This window comes from Anthonomus grandis, unplaced genomic scaffold (genome assembly GCF_022605725.1).
Source record: "Anthonomus grandis grandis unplaced genomic scaffold, icAntGran1.3 ctg00000375.1, whole genome shotgun sequence".
Lineage (NCBI taxonomy): Eukaryota > Metazoa > Arthropoda > Insecta > Coleoptera > Curculionidae > Anthonomus > Anthonomus grandis.
This window is the reverse complement of record NW_026088484.1, coordinates 67,565-81,812: the sequence shown is the minus strand read 5'-3', so window position 1 is coordinate 81,812 and position 14,248 is coordinate 67,565. Positions and strand designations below refer to the sequence as shown.

Here is a 14,248-nt window from a genome sequence, read left to right as displayed (position 1 = left end):
CAACATTGGATGCTTGCATTGTAAACATATAAGAACTTAATTAGAGTACATTTTTTAGCTATTACAAATTACAACACATGACAAAATATATACAGGGAATTAAGAAAAAATTGAGGCTCTCATAGAAATTCAGAAACAATCTTTTTGAGACCTCTGTTTAGTTTTCTTAAATAAAATTAGATTTTTTTTTAAAGATTTGCTAATAAGGTTTTGAGAGTCCTATTTTAGACTGTAATAATAGTAATACGTTCATTTGCTAAAACTTCTATTAAAATACTTCGTTCTAACCGCTCATTTTTTATTTATCCTTTTCCAAAAAAATATTCACAATTGTTTTCACGCTTTGATTTCTCCATTAAATTATTTCCGAAATATCCAGAAATACATTAGAACATTCCAAAAATGTTAAACTCATATTAAATTTGCAACTCTCTATCAGAATGAATAATTCCAAAAAAAAATTGTATCAATTTAAAATCTTAATTCTCGCATTAAAATACTTTGGCGCCCAACAGTGTGGATGATTTTTTTTTAAATTTCAAACTCATCATTATATTTGCAACCCTCTATTAAAAAATATTCAGTATATTAAGAAAAAATTATATATTCTATGAAAAAGACATCATGCAATGTTCCAAGGAGGTAGTCTTAAGTACCAGTAGAGATCACTTACCACAAATAGCCGATTCGCATAAGCAATGATATGGGAACCTTCGAGGGGTTGATCTCCACCCCCACCACCACCAAAGGGCACAACAATTTTGTCGCTTTTTAAGATGTACGAATCATGAGTGGCTCGTACATGCTTCATAATTTCCGTTCTAGTTGCGACCTTGTCGCAGTCCACCCATTCTGCTAAGGGACAATTGTAGGATCCGTACTCGCAGCATCGTTCGTGTTCCCTAATATTTTCGGATTTTCGAACGACAGTACAACCGTGATCTCGGTATTTGCACGAGTAGTTAATTTTGGCGGTTAATTTTTCCAAAGCGAAGTTTCGGGTGTCCCGAATTTGTCCGGTGCATTTCGGGCAAACCTTGATGGGGCGGTCTGAAGGTCAAGAGAGACGCATTTTTTGAAAATTAAATTTATACATGTACAGGGTTTGCTAGAAGTAGGTGAAATACTTTAATGGCTGACCTAATTTCGAACAATCTAAGTCAAATTTGAAAAAAGTAGTTCATGTTTCTCAAAGAGACCTCTTAATAATGAAAATTCAGAGATGATTGGAGGGACACAAAGTCAATGGTCTCAGATTTGATCAACTTTTTTTTTGTTAGTTTCCTTATTAATTAACTTTAGGTTGACGGGTTTGTCCCACTCTTGGCTTCTTTTGTCAGGTAATATAAAATTAGTAAATTACTTTGGAATTTCAATTATGTTTATTTATATTTGTATGATTCTGCTTGTTTTATGTACTTTTATTTTATTTAGTTTTTAAACCGGATATAATGTGAACGTCAGCAATATCTTTTTTATATATTTATTTTTTTATTTTAACTTAAATATGTGTGGTGCTACGAAACATGTGTAGGTCGCAAAATTCTTGTGCAGGTGAATATGAGTCCAAAAGACCTTTCATTTGTCACACAGGTGCCATATAAAATATTGGGGTTAGGGTGCCATTGGGCCCAAGGGGTGACTAATAATTTGCCAATAAGGTTATGAGACTCCCATTTTGATAAAAAATAACTTGTAAAATAATGAGAAGTTGCTCTCATTGACAAGTTGTTAGTGATTTTTTTTTTACTGCACCAAAGCTGCACTAGTGTACAAAAGGGAGGCATTTAAGAAAATTGACACGGAATTCAAACATCTATTTTAAACTCGATTACTACACCTTAAATATTTGATGTAATTCTTCTGAAAAATCACTGTTTTTCGTCCTTACTATCCAATTTAATAATGCTGTTTTTATACTAAATATTTATATATTTAATTTAAATAAACAGTGTTATTGAATTAAATATTGAATAAATATTTGCTGCAAAAACATTGTTTTTCATCAACACAACCCTTACCCCCCTACCCACCCCAAACATTTGCCCAGTAAAAAATTCTTTTGAAAAATCACCGTTTTTCGTCCATAATATCCAATCTAATAACACTGTTTTTGTGCTAAATATTTAATAACATACATATATATAATTATATAAAATCTAAATAACTAAACTATGTTATTAGGTTGGATATTAACGACAAAAGCAGCTGTAATTCATGTGTATTATTTTGGAAATAATGATTTTTGAAACCAATCTCTTACTGGTAAGCTGTGTGGGGTGGGTGATGGGGTAAGGTATTGTTAATGAAAAACGTTTTTTTTGCAGAAAATATTTGCCTAAGAGAAAAATGCTTTTTAAGAAAATTATAAGTGATAAAAAAAATTTATAATATTTATATTTTTCTTATATAACCTTTAGGTATATTTTTCGAGTAAAACGTAAAAAGAGCATTAAAATGAGTGAACGATAGATATGATGATAGATGAACCTATTTTATTTATTTTTATTTATTGTATCATTAAATATAATTTGGTGCCCAACAATGTGGATGATTTTTTGTAAATTTCAAACTCAACATTATGTTTGCAACCCTCTACCAAGACCAATGATTTCATCCTAAGGAGCACATTGATACCTCAATATATCAATTATAGTATAAGGTGATTTTGTCCTTTTTAGATCATAATGGCATTTTGTTTGCAAATCAGTTTGGATTTCAAGCCGGTAAAGGGACTCATGATGCTGTTTTTAGCTTTTTAGAGAGCGTCTATGTGTCCTTGAATTTTGGAGAGTCATCGGCGGCAATGTTTTGTGATCTATCCAAAGCATTTGACTGTGTGGATCAAGGAATACTGTTATCTGAGAAACAGCTGCTCTTATTCACAAAATTCCCAAACTACCCTCTGATACTGGCCATTTGACTCGTCGTGTAAATGATGTTCCCCTACCTATTATATATAGATAAGTCTTCCCTTACCAATAACTCATTAATTTACATAAGTAAAAAAATGTACAATCATGTTCCTCTATGTGTTAGACATATATCGGATGTTAAGAAATTTAAAAGAGAATTAAAGACGCTTGTATTGGCTAAGGCATATTATAACCTGGATGACTTTTTTAATGATAGGTTTTTACCTTGGACATGTTGGTTTTTTCCTTTTTTCTTCTCTAGTTTTGTCAACAAGTTTACCTTTATTTAGTAATTGATTGTTTTATTTAGTTATCTTTAATTCACGTATGTTCAAAAGGTTTCGTCTTCTTGTGTTTAATTTTGTTCATTGTTTTGTCAATTTTTGAAATTGTATTTTTGTTTTGTTTTTTTTAGCTTGTAGGATGCTTGTACACAAGATTATTCTTACGTAATATAGCACATTTTCTTTCTTTCTTTCTTAGGGAGTTTTTTAATGACTACTTGCAACAGCATTTTGACAAGGCATCGTAAAAATTTTAATTTATAAAATAGTACTAATTTAATTAAAACCTTTTTCGCGTTGGTTATATTTTGGCGCCCAACATATGTTCTTTTTTTATGAGATTCTTCTGAAAAATCACGATTTTTGAACTTTATTATCCAATCTAATAATGTTGTTTTTATACTAAATATTTATATATAAAATTATACATTAAATTTAAATAAACAGTGTTATTAAATTAAATATTGAATATATATTTTCCGCACTGTTTTTCATCAGCACAACCCTTATACCCTCCACCCACCCCAAACATTTGCCTAGTAAGAAATTCTTTTGAAAAATCACCGTTTTGCATCCATAATATCCAATCTAATAGCACTGTTTTTGTATTAATAATATATTTAATAATATACATATACCGGGTGGCACATCGAAAACGAAACAGAGCCAATTACGGGCAGTCCATTAACTTTAAAAAAAAACGCTCGGATCCGTCGATTTTATTTTCGAGGGGGACACTTAATAATCACAAAATCACTTTCCCACCTACAACCCCCTAAGCGGGGGTGGCACTACCCCTAAAATCTTAAATGGGAAGGGGGGTCGAGTGATATCTCATTGGAAAGGTCTTTTAATTCTCTTTACAAGGGTACTTGGCTTGACGCAATTTAAGTAAGTACTTTTTAAAATTTTCGCATTTAAACCTTAAAAGGTAATTTTCAATATTTTTACTTTATCATAGACTACTAAAGGTACGTACGAAAAAACAATGCCAGGCAGTAGGACAAAACCATCAAGTATTATGAAATTATGAGACAAAAAAATGAGATAGCTCTATCATATTACAGAATATTTTGACTTTAATTAAATAATTCTAGTCATTCAAAAAATTATCGCAAAAATATTTTTAAAAAGAATTTGCTTAAGTGTTATAAGCTTATAATAAATGTTCAAAATGGCTCCATACAATAAAAAAGATTTTGCTCAAAGCGTTGTCCCACGTTCTGCAATACTTCAGGCGTGATTTGAAGACACTCATTTACAATTCTGCCTTGTAAATCTTCTAACGAAGTGGGTTCAGTCTCATAAACTTTGCTTTTTAAGTGACCCAAAGAAAAAAGTCTAGAGGTGATAAATCCGGCGATCGTGGAGGCCATTCAATAGCATCTCTTCTTCCAATGGTCCTGGAAACGTCCGATCCAAATATTCTCGCACGAATAACGTATAATGTGGTGGGGCACCATCCTGCTGAAACATCAATCTATCCTCATCGTATCTGTCATTTTGAGTTTCAATTATAGTTGTCAATGCTGGATCAATTGGCCTGTTGTAATAGCTCTACGTACATTTCACTTGTCAGATTTCCAGATAAAAAAAATGGACCAACTTAATTATCACCAATGATACCAGCCCAGACATTTAACTTTTGTGGGTATTGGGTGTGTACCTCACGATACAGTCTACGATTATTGTCGGACCAATATCGGCAGTTATGACGATTGACCAAGCCATTCAGGAAAAAAGAGCTTTCATCAGAGAAACACGTATTAAACAAAAAATTTGGGTCATTAATAATTCGTTCACTCATAATTTCACTAAATTGTGATCGCCGATCGAAATCATCTTCATTCAGCCCTTGCACAAGATGTATTTTGTACGGATGAAACTTATGAGCTTTTAGAGTTCTTTGGATACTACGTCGACTAATACCTGTGACAGTTTCCAATTGACGGGTACTTAATGTAGGATCTAGATTAATATGCCCTAGTACAGCCACTTCCATACCTTCATTCCTTACGGGATTTTCAATATTGCGTTTGCGATTCGCCACTGATCCAGTTTCTCGAAATTTGGAAACAAATTGCAATACATACTTTCGCTGCACCTTGCTGTTTTCATGTCGCATATTAAATAATTCCGCCGTTCTATTAGCACATTGATTATTTCCAAAACATAATTCAATTATTTCAACTCTTCCTGCCGTTGTATGCACCATTTTTATTTTTAAAAATAGGTATTACCTAAAAAAAACAAAGTCCCGCACTATAAATCACCTTTTTAACAGCGTACTACATTTAGAATAAATTGAGAATAATTCAATTTTTAGTTTTGGTCAACAAGAAAATTTTACAAATATTTTTTGGCTGATCCGTTCTCTAGTTCATCCGCATTATTCTAATGATATTTATTACCTGTCGTATATAAATTAATATTAATACCAACGTGGTCTGTGATTGAGATAGTGAACTAAAGCAAATTCTTTTAAGTACTTACTTAAATTGCGTTAAACCAAGTACCTTTGTAAAGAGAATTAAAAGACCTTTCCAATGAGGTATCACTCGACCCCTCTTCCCATTTAAGATTTTAGGGGTAGTGCCACCCCCGCTTAGGGGGTTGTCGGTGGGAAAGTGATTTTGTGATTTTTAAGTGTCCCCCTTGAAAATAAAATCGACGGGTCTATTTTATTAACAACGGGTCTATATTATATAACAAGCTATTTTATTAGGTTGGATATTAACGACAAAAGCAGCTGTAATTCATGCGTATTATTTTGGAAATAATACGGATTTTTGAAACCAATCTCTTACTGGTAAGGAGTGTGGGGTGGGTGGGGGGGCAAGGGTATTATTAATGAAAAACGTTTTTTTTTGCAGAAAATATTTGCCTAAGAGAAAAATGCTTTTTAAGAAAATTATAGGTGATAAAAAAAATTTATAATATTTATATTTTTCTTATATAAACTTCAGGTATATTTTTCGAGTAAAACGTAAAAAGAGCATTAAAATGAGTGAACGATAGATAACCCTATTTTATTTATTACCCTGTTTAAAGGCCTCTTAGTAGCAATTAAAATAACATACAGACAACCCAAAAAAGAAAATCATGTAAATTTAAAATCATTATTATAGTATTACGTATACTTTGGTGCCCAACAATATGGGTTTTTTTTTATAAACTTCTACAAAATGAATGATTTCACTTTAATGAGCACATTTTTTTTTTAATGGTAAACACAAGCTCAAGAGGAAAGTCCTATGTCACCACAGGAAGGTGGAAGCTCGTTCCACAAAGAAGATGTTCTCCAGATGAATGAGTCCCGATACAGCGACGTCCTTGGGGTAGGCAGGTGGACTCGATGTTGATGAGCCGCAACTGCTAGACGCGTCCTTCTTGCCGGAACAGCCCTGCCAGCTCAGAGGAGCACTTACCGTGATAATAACGGTAGAATAAACACAGATCAGCCACCTTTCTCCTGTGCTCCAGACTATCCAGACTCTTTGTCAGTTCTGGTTTGTCGATAAGACGAATAGCTCTCTTCTGTATAGAATCCAGCAGGTTTAAACTATGCTTGGGTGCAGAGCTCCAGACATACGAGCAATACTCGAGGGAAGGGCGTATGTGAGCCTTATAAAGAGTCAGCAGCTGTTCTGGTGTATACAGTTTTTTCCTTTTGAAAAGCATTCCGAGTTTTTTGAGAGCCGCCCTGGCGACCTCGGCAACGTGGTCAGGCCAGGACACACTGTTGGTGACCTCGACTCCTAGAAGATGTAAAGATGATTACATTGGCAATGTTTTCCCTGCCATAACCAGCTCCGGGCCACCAAGGTTAGTCTTCATCGTAAATACTGCAGCCTGCGTTTTTTTAGCGTTCAAATTGACCAAATTGTTATCGCTCCACCCCAAGATTGCTCTAATATCGTTGTTGGTTGAAGCTACTTGTTGCTGCCTAAGATTCTGAGAACTTGCGGTTGTCGTTGGTTTGGCGGACTTAAATGTGAAAATAAGTGTGCTATCGTCCGCAAAGCTGTAGATTGAATTGACAGTGGTTCCTAGCAAATCGTTGATATATACCAAGAAAAGGGTGGGAGATAGAATGCATCCTTGAGGGACTCCAGCGTTAATATTAAATTTGTCGGAGAGGTATCCATCGACGGCTACTTGGATTGTTCGTTGTTTAAGAAAACTTTTGATCCAATTCAATAATGAGTTTTGTATGCCGATTGAGGAGAGCTTGGTTAGTAGTCCCTCATGCCACACTCTGTCAAATGCCTTGGAAATGTCAAGAGCGACTGAGCGGGACTCGCCGTGCTTCTCCATGGCCTCCGTCCACAAGTGTGTGACGTAGGCCAAAAGATCGCTGGTAGATCTAAGCTTTCGGAAACCGTATTGATGATCGCTGATTAGTCCAGATGATTCCAGATATCTTAACAGTTGTTGGTTGACTGCTTTCTCCATAATCTTCGATATTACTGGAACTAGTGCAATCGGGCGGTAATTGGACGGCATCGTCTTCTTTCCCTTTTTGGGTACAGCTTGCACTTGAGAGGTTTTCCACCTTGTTGGAAATGAGCCCTGCTTATACGATGCCGTGAACAGTCTACATAAGGGAAGAGTCAATTCGTCTGCACAACGTTTTAGTACTAGGGCTGGAATTCCATCGGATCCAGAAGCTTTGTTGGTGTCTACGCTTTTAAGAATTTTTTTTATAATTCGTTGGAGAAACAAAATTTCTCCCATCGATGAATTCACTATTGGCAAATATGGCGGTGTTTTGCCTTGCGAGTGCAGAGTAGAATTGGACGCGAAGAGTTTACCCAGTAAGTTGGCTTTTTCCCTTGCTGTTACCGCGATAGAACCATCATCTGCTGTTAAGGGTGGCAAGGCCGACTTAGCAAATCCTTGACTAACGGCTTTCGATACCGACGAGAAAGATCTTGTTCCATTTGGGCAGTTTAGCAGTTTGTTTTTGATCCTGTTGTTGTGACTCTCTTTGCATTCATCAATAATTCGCTTGCAGCTATTTCTGCAAGGATGTTGAACCATTGCTTATGTGCCTTGGTTATGTGCGTGGCAGTGAAATATATACTTATTTAACCTTACTACTTTGTTTGTTCTTGGTAATAATGGATTCCAAAGAAGAGAAGAGATTGTTGCATTTGTTTGACACTGTAGAACCAGAGAGCGGATCATCGTCTGTTTCAGACTTTTTTGACAATGATGTAGATCCAGAGTATGAACCAGGTAGTGAAGATTCGCACAGTGAGAATGATATTAGAAAAATGAAGTTTTAAGAAATGAAAAGTTAAATATTGAGCAGGTACCGGCATCTGAAAATGTTGCCATATCTGACAAGTGGCAAATACCTGATCAGAAAAGGGTTAAAAACATAAATTATAATACGAATTCCGAAGAAGTAGGCATAAACCCGGACCTAATAGAAACAATGCAAAATGCTAGTCCTTTTGATTTCTTTTCTTTATTTTGTGATGAAGAAGTCGTATCCCTGTTGGTAAATCAAACAAACATTTACGCTCAACAATGTATCCAAAGGCCCAATATAAAAGCTGGGTGCCAACTAATCGACAAGAAATGATAAGAATTTATGACTATGATAAGAATTTATTAACTCAGTCCTTTGAGGTTTTGGTACAAACATTTTCCATTCAGGAAGATTTACCTTCATAGGGAGTCGATTTGGAATAAACTTAGAAACATAATCTTTTTCAACCTTCCATTGGGGATAATTTTCTGGCTGAGCTACAATCTTTCGACGCAAGTTATCAAAATAAATATCTATTCTGTCTATATCAACCTCTCCAATCACCATTTCATTACTCAAAGAGTTATGATCATCCTCTATTTCTTGAGAGTTACATAATCGAGACAATGCATCTGGGATAACATTCTGAGAACCTTTCCTATGAACTAAATCAAAGGTATGTTGTCTCATACGAATAGACCAACGAGCTAATTTACCACTGGGATTCTTTAACGAACTTAACCACAACAGGCTATAGTGATCAGTGATAACTGTAAACTCGACTCCTTCAATATAAGGACGAAACTTTTCAATATTAAAAAGGACAGCCAAGCACTCTCGCTCAACAACAGAATAATTTCTCTCAGTTTTAGTGAGAGATCTGCTTGCATAAGCAATAACCTTTTCTTCCCCATCTATCATCTGAGTCAATACCTCTCCTAAGCCTGTATCACTGGCATCACTCTGAATAACAAATCTTTTTGAAAAATCTGGTTGTGAAAGGATTGGTGACGAAACTAACAACTGCTTTATTTTGATAAATGAAATCTCTGCGTCATCATTCCATATAATTGATTGACCCTTTTTCCGTCCTTTAAGTAGATCATTAATAGGAGACATCAAAGTAGAAAAATCTTTGATAAAACGGCGATACCAGGAGCAAAGTCCTACAAAACGCTTAATTTCCCGTAGTCGTCTTTGGACGAGGATAATTGACGATAGCAGAGACCTTATCTGGATCAGTCCTAAGAGAATTCGAACCCACGATATAACCTAGGAATTTTAATGAGGTTTTAAAGAAATCACATTTTTCTAAATTGACTGTAAGTCCAGCCTCTTGCAGTTTTTGCTTAATTTCACATAAAAGATTAATATGAGACTCAAAATCACTGCTAATGGCAAGAATATCATCAAGATATGTAAAAATACTCCCATTTTTGTTTCCTCCACCTGGTTCATATTGAGGACCAAAAATAGCATCCACAAGACGCTGTTGAGTTTGAGGAGCATTCTTAAGTCCAAAGGGCATAGTAACAAACTGGAAAAGACCCCTACCAATCACCGCAAATGCTGTTTTTTCCTTAGAAGCCTCATCAAAAGGAATTTGCCAGAATGCTTTCCTGAGATCTATTGATGTAATATATTTGGCATTTCGAAGCGAGGTTAAAATTCTATCTATATTAGGCAATGGATAACTAGCAGATTTTGTAATTTCATTAAGAGGACGACCATCAAAACAAAACCGCATTTCTCCATCAGCAGTACAAACATTTTTAAGCTCTGTCTTGTTAATTTCTAGTCCCAATTTATTTAAAATATCTATACCCTTAGAGCCTACAACTGAAGAGGTAGTTCCAGAATCAAGCAAAACTGTAATGGGCACATCAAACAACTTTACAAGTATATATGGTCTATTATCTAAAGGTTTATTGATGAATAGTGGTGAAATTTGTTCTTGAGGGCAAACTTTATTTTTTATAATAGTAGTTTTCATGAAATCAGAAACCTTAGCAAGCCAATGTTCCCAGCTCAATTTGTTAAAATAGTTAGGTTTAAAATTTAAGTTTTTAAAAGATTTGTTTAATTTACATTGATTAGTAGAAAATGTGAAAGAAGCTATAGAGGTTTGAGGGATAGTAGTGGTGACATTGCCTCTATGAAACACCCCCCTTAGTCATTTTTTGGCTGACATTTTTTACAATCTTTTACTTTGACATTTGGTTCTCCACATTTAAAACAAAAAACAGTCCTTGGACCCTTACAGTCATAATAAGAATGGTTAGCCAAATGACAATTCCAACATATTAACTCTTTCTTTATTTTATTAGTTGATTTATGTTCATGATTTTTGGAGCCTTGCTGTATATCATGAGAAGTACTAGGTTTATTTGCAAATTCTTCCACTGAGTTTTTATTTTTATTATTATTTTGAAAGAAAGGTTTTCTATTAGAATAATTTTTAGAAAACTCGATTTTAGAAAATTTATTAGTAGATACTTCTGAAACATTATTAATTTTATTTTTATTCTTTAAATAATCAGATTCTTCAAGTTTCCTACAAAGCTCAGAAAGTTGAGAAATGGAATTAATTTCTATCAAAGCCAATCTATCAATGAAGTCAGGCGACAAATTATTCTTAAGAAACTTAATCTTAGTACATTCTGCTGGCACACGAGAAAGCCTAACAAAAAGAACCTCCAAATGAGCAATGAAAACTAGAGTACTTTCTCCCTTCTTTTGCTTTCTATTCTTAATCTGATCCCAAATTTCATCATCTCTATTTAATTTATTTACTAGGGAACACCAATCACCAACAGTTGACTTGACACTCCTATACCACACAAATGCATCATCAATAAAAAATTCTGCTGAAAAAAACCAATAAAAAATTCTACTGAAAACTTCCTCTTATGTGGATGGGTTTGATTTATATGCCCTCTCTGGCTCATTACTGGAAAAACGCTCAGTTATATAACAGCAAGCTGACAAAATACATGGCTAGAAACCGATTTAAGTTGATTTTGAGGTACTTTTATAACATTTTATAATATTAAGTTTTAATTATTAAAAAATATATTTATTTTCAGCATGTTTCATATTTTGGATAACTCGGAACAGGTGCCCGGAAATAGGCTTCACAAGGTTCAGCCCCTTATTGACTTGCTAGTGGATAAATTTAATTATTTTATAATTCCGAAAATGTCACTATGCATAGATGAGTCCATGGTACCGGTTCAAGGGAGGCTAAGTTTTAGGCAGTACCTGCAAAATAAAAGGCATCGGTATGGTGTTAAAATTTTTAAGCTATGCACCGATCCTTCTTACACTTTGCAATATAAAGTTTATGCTGGAAAGGAAGCTCAGCCTGGCACGTCTGTATCATCTAAAGTTGTCATGGAATTAATGGAGCCATATTTGGATTTTGGCAGAACACTATATGCCAAGAACTGGTATAATAGTGTTACTTTGGGAGAACAATTACTGGATAGAGACACTTTTTTAGTAGGTACCCTGCGGGCCAATAGACAATCCAACTGATGTAACTAGAAAAAACTGAATAAAAGTGATATTGTTGCAAGGCAAAATGATCATGGTGTAATGGTTTTAAAGTGGAAGGATCGGCGAGATGTCCTAGCTATAAGTTCAAAGCATATACCTTCTATGGTAAATGTGACACAAAGAAGAGGAGACAAAATTAAACCACAGGTTATAGTAGAGTACAATGCAGGAAAATCTTTTATAGATGTATCGGATCAAATGAATTCTTATAATACATTTTCAAGGAGGTCATTGAAATGGTACCGAAAAGTTGCATTTGACATTTTACTAAATGTTTCCGTTGTAAATGCTTTGTCACTTTATTCAAAAGTAACAAATAAAAACATTAAAATAACAGAGTTTAGAGAGGCTGTTATCGAAGATATGCTTGCTAAACGAAATCGTGTAATACACAATTTAATAAAATGTCCAAAAAGAAACCGCTGCAATCAATGTTATAAGGATATTGCTATCAGGAAAGAAAGAAAAAGAGCACAAAAGGAGACTCCCCGAGTGTGGACAAAGTGTTCTACTTGCGAAAAATATTTTTGTTCTGAGTGTTTTTTTACATACGTCTAAATTACAATAAGGTTTTTAGGAGCATTTATGATAACTTGTTCACTTTTTTTTGTACTATCTGTTACCTTTACGCTACAATATAAATAAATATTTAAGTTAAAAAAAGCGTTTTTATTACATTTTGATAAACGACCTTTTTAAAAAACTATAATAACATCTAGCTAAGAGCTAAAATCACAGAACGGTTTTCTGAGGCCACAACTTAAATTTGTCTATATGAAATGTACAATGCGAGCGACTGCTGGGGTATATTCGAATATTCTCAATATTCGAATTTATCTTCCGGACTGAGTACCGGTAAGGCAGGGAAAAAGAGGTGGGCAGTCAACCTGTTAAAATAACATACATACAAACCAAAAGAGAAAATCGTGTAAATTTAAAATCATTATTGTAGTATTACGTATACTTTGGCGCCCAACAATGTGGGTTTTTTATACTAAATATTTACATACAAAATTATACATAAACAGGGTTATTAAATTAAAAATTGAATAAATATTTGCTGCAAAAACATTGTTTTTCATCAACACAACCCTTACCCCCCCACCCACCCCAAACAATTGCCCAGTAAAACCTTCATTATATTTGCAACCCTCTACTAAAAATGAATGATTTCACCCTAATGAGCACATTAATACCTATATCAGTTATACTATTCAGCGTGTGTTTAGGGAGTTTTTTTAATTGGTTAATTACTATAGCATTTTGAGAGTGACTTTCCCATTACGTGTAACGAGGCATCATAATTTTTTTTTATTTATAAAATAGTATTAATTTAAAATATTGAAAAACTTCAAACTGATTATAACCCTCTATCAGAATGAATAGTTCTAAAAAAAAATGTACTAATTTAAAATCGTAATTGTCGCATTAAATATATTTTGGCGCCCAACAGTGTGGATGAATTATTTGTTGCCACACTAAAGCTAACTAATTTTAAATGGCATAATATCTTTCCGGCCAGGTATTAATCTTGCAATGGTCTGATGGCTTTATTAAAGAAAATACATTATTTAATTAATTAATTCTATTAATTTAAAATACTTCTTTCTTACCGCTAATTTCTGATATATCCTTTTTCAGAAAAATATTAACAATTGTTCTCACACTCTGAATTCCCAATTAAAATGTTTGCGAAATACATTAGAACACGTTTCCAAACCAAAGATTTTATTTAAAATATTTGATTTCAAGCAAAATTTTCGCATCTTTACATTATCTACCAGAGCATTTAGATCGTGCGAACTACTCACAGTTCCTACAAATGATATATCCAATCATCTAGAGGAAGCTGGACTCTTGGAACGAGTAATAATCTTCCAACAAGATTGGATCTTTCTTTGGCCCCCTCGATCGCCTGATTTAACTCCACTGGATTTTTTAGGCTTGTATACGGAACAGAGATAAGAACGAGGGAAGAGTTACTTGGTGGGTGACCACCACTGACGGACCACATGTTAAGCATGACAAATGGACATGTGGTTCGGACTGCTTTTGCAGAAGAATTTTTTACCGGAAAAACTATTTGGGGTGGGTGGGGACTCTCACGAGATGTGTTAAAAAAGCAGCATTTTTGCAAAAATAGTCCTAAGAGTATTTTAATTCAAGTATAAAAATTCAAATTAAGAGAAATTTAATTGAAACTTCTTGTAATTGTAAAGAGAGCAATTGCT

At 34.1% G+C, this 14,248-nt stretch overlaps 1 protein-coding gene across 1 annotated transcript in view; it reads right to left on the bottom strand.

The window, feature by feature from the left end:
* LOC126749611 (uncharacterized) overlaps nucleotides 1-14,248 on the bottom strand; it is a 43,246-nt gene that overhangs the window by 14,604 nt on the left and 14,394 nt on the right. The window contains exon 3 of the mRNA XM_050459318.1: nucleotides 674-1,050. Coding sequence (XP_050315275.1) covers nucleotides 674-1,050 — 377 coding nt within the window. The remainder of the gene's footprint in view (nucleotides 1-673; nucleotides 1,051-14,248) is intronic.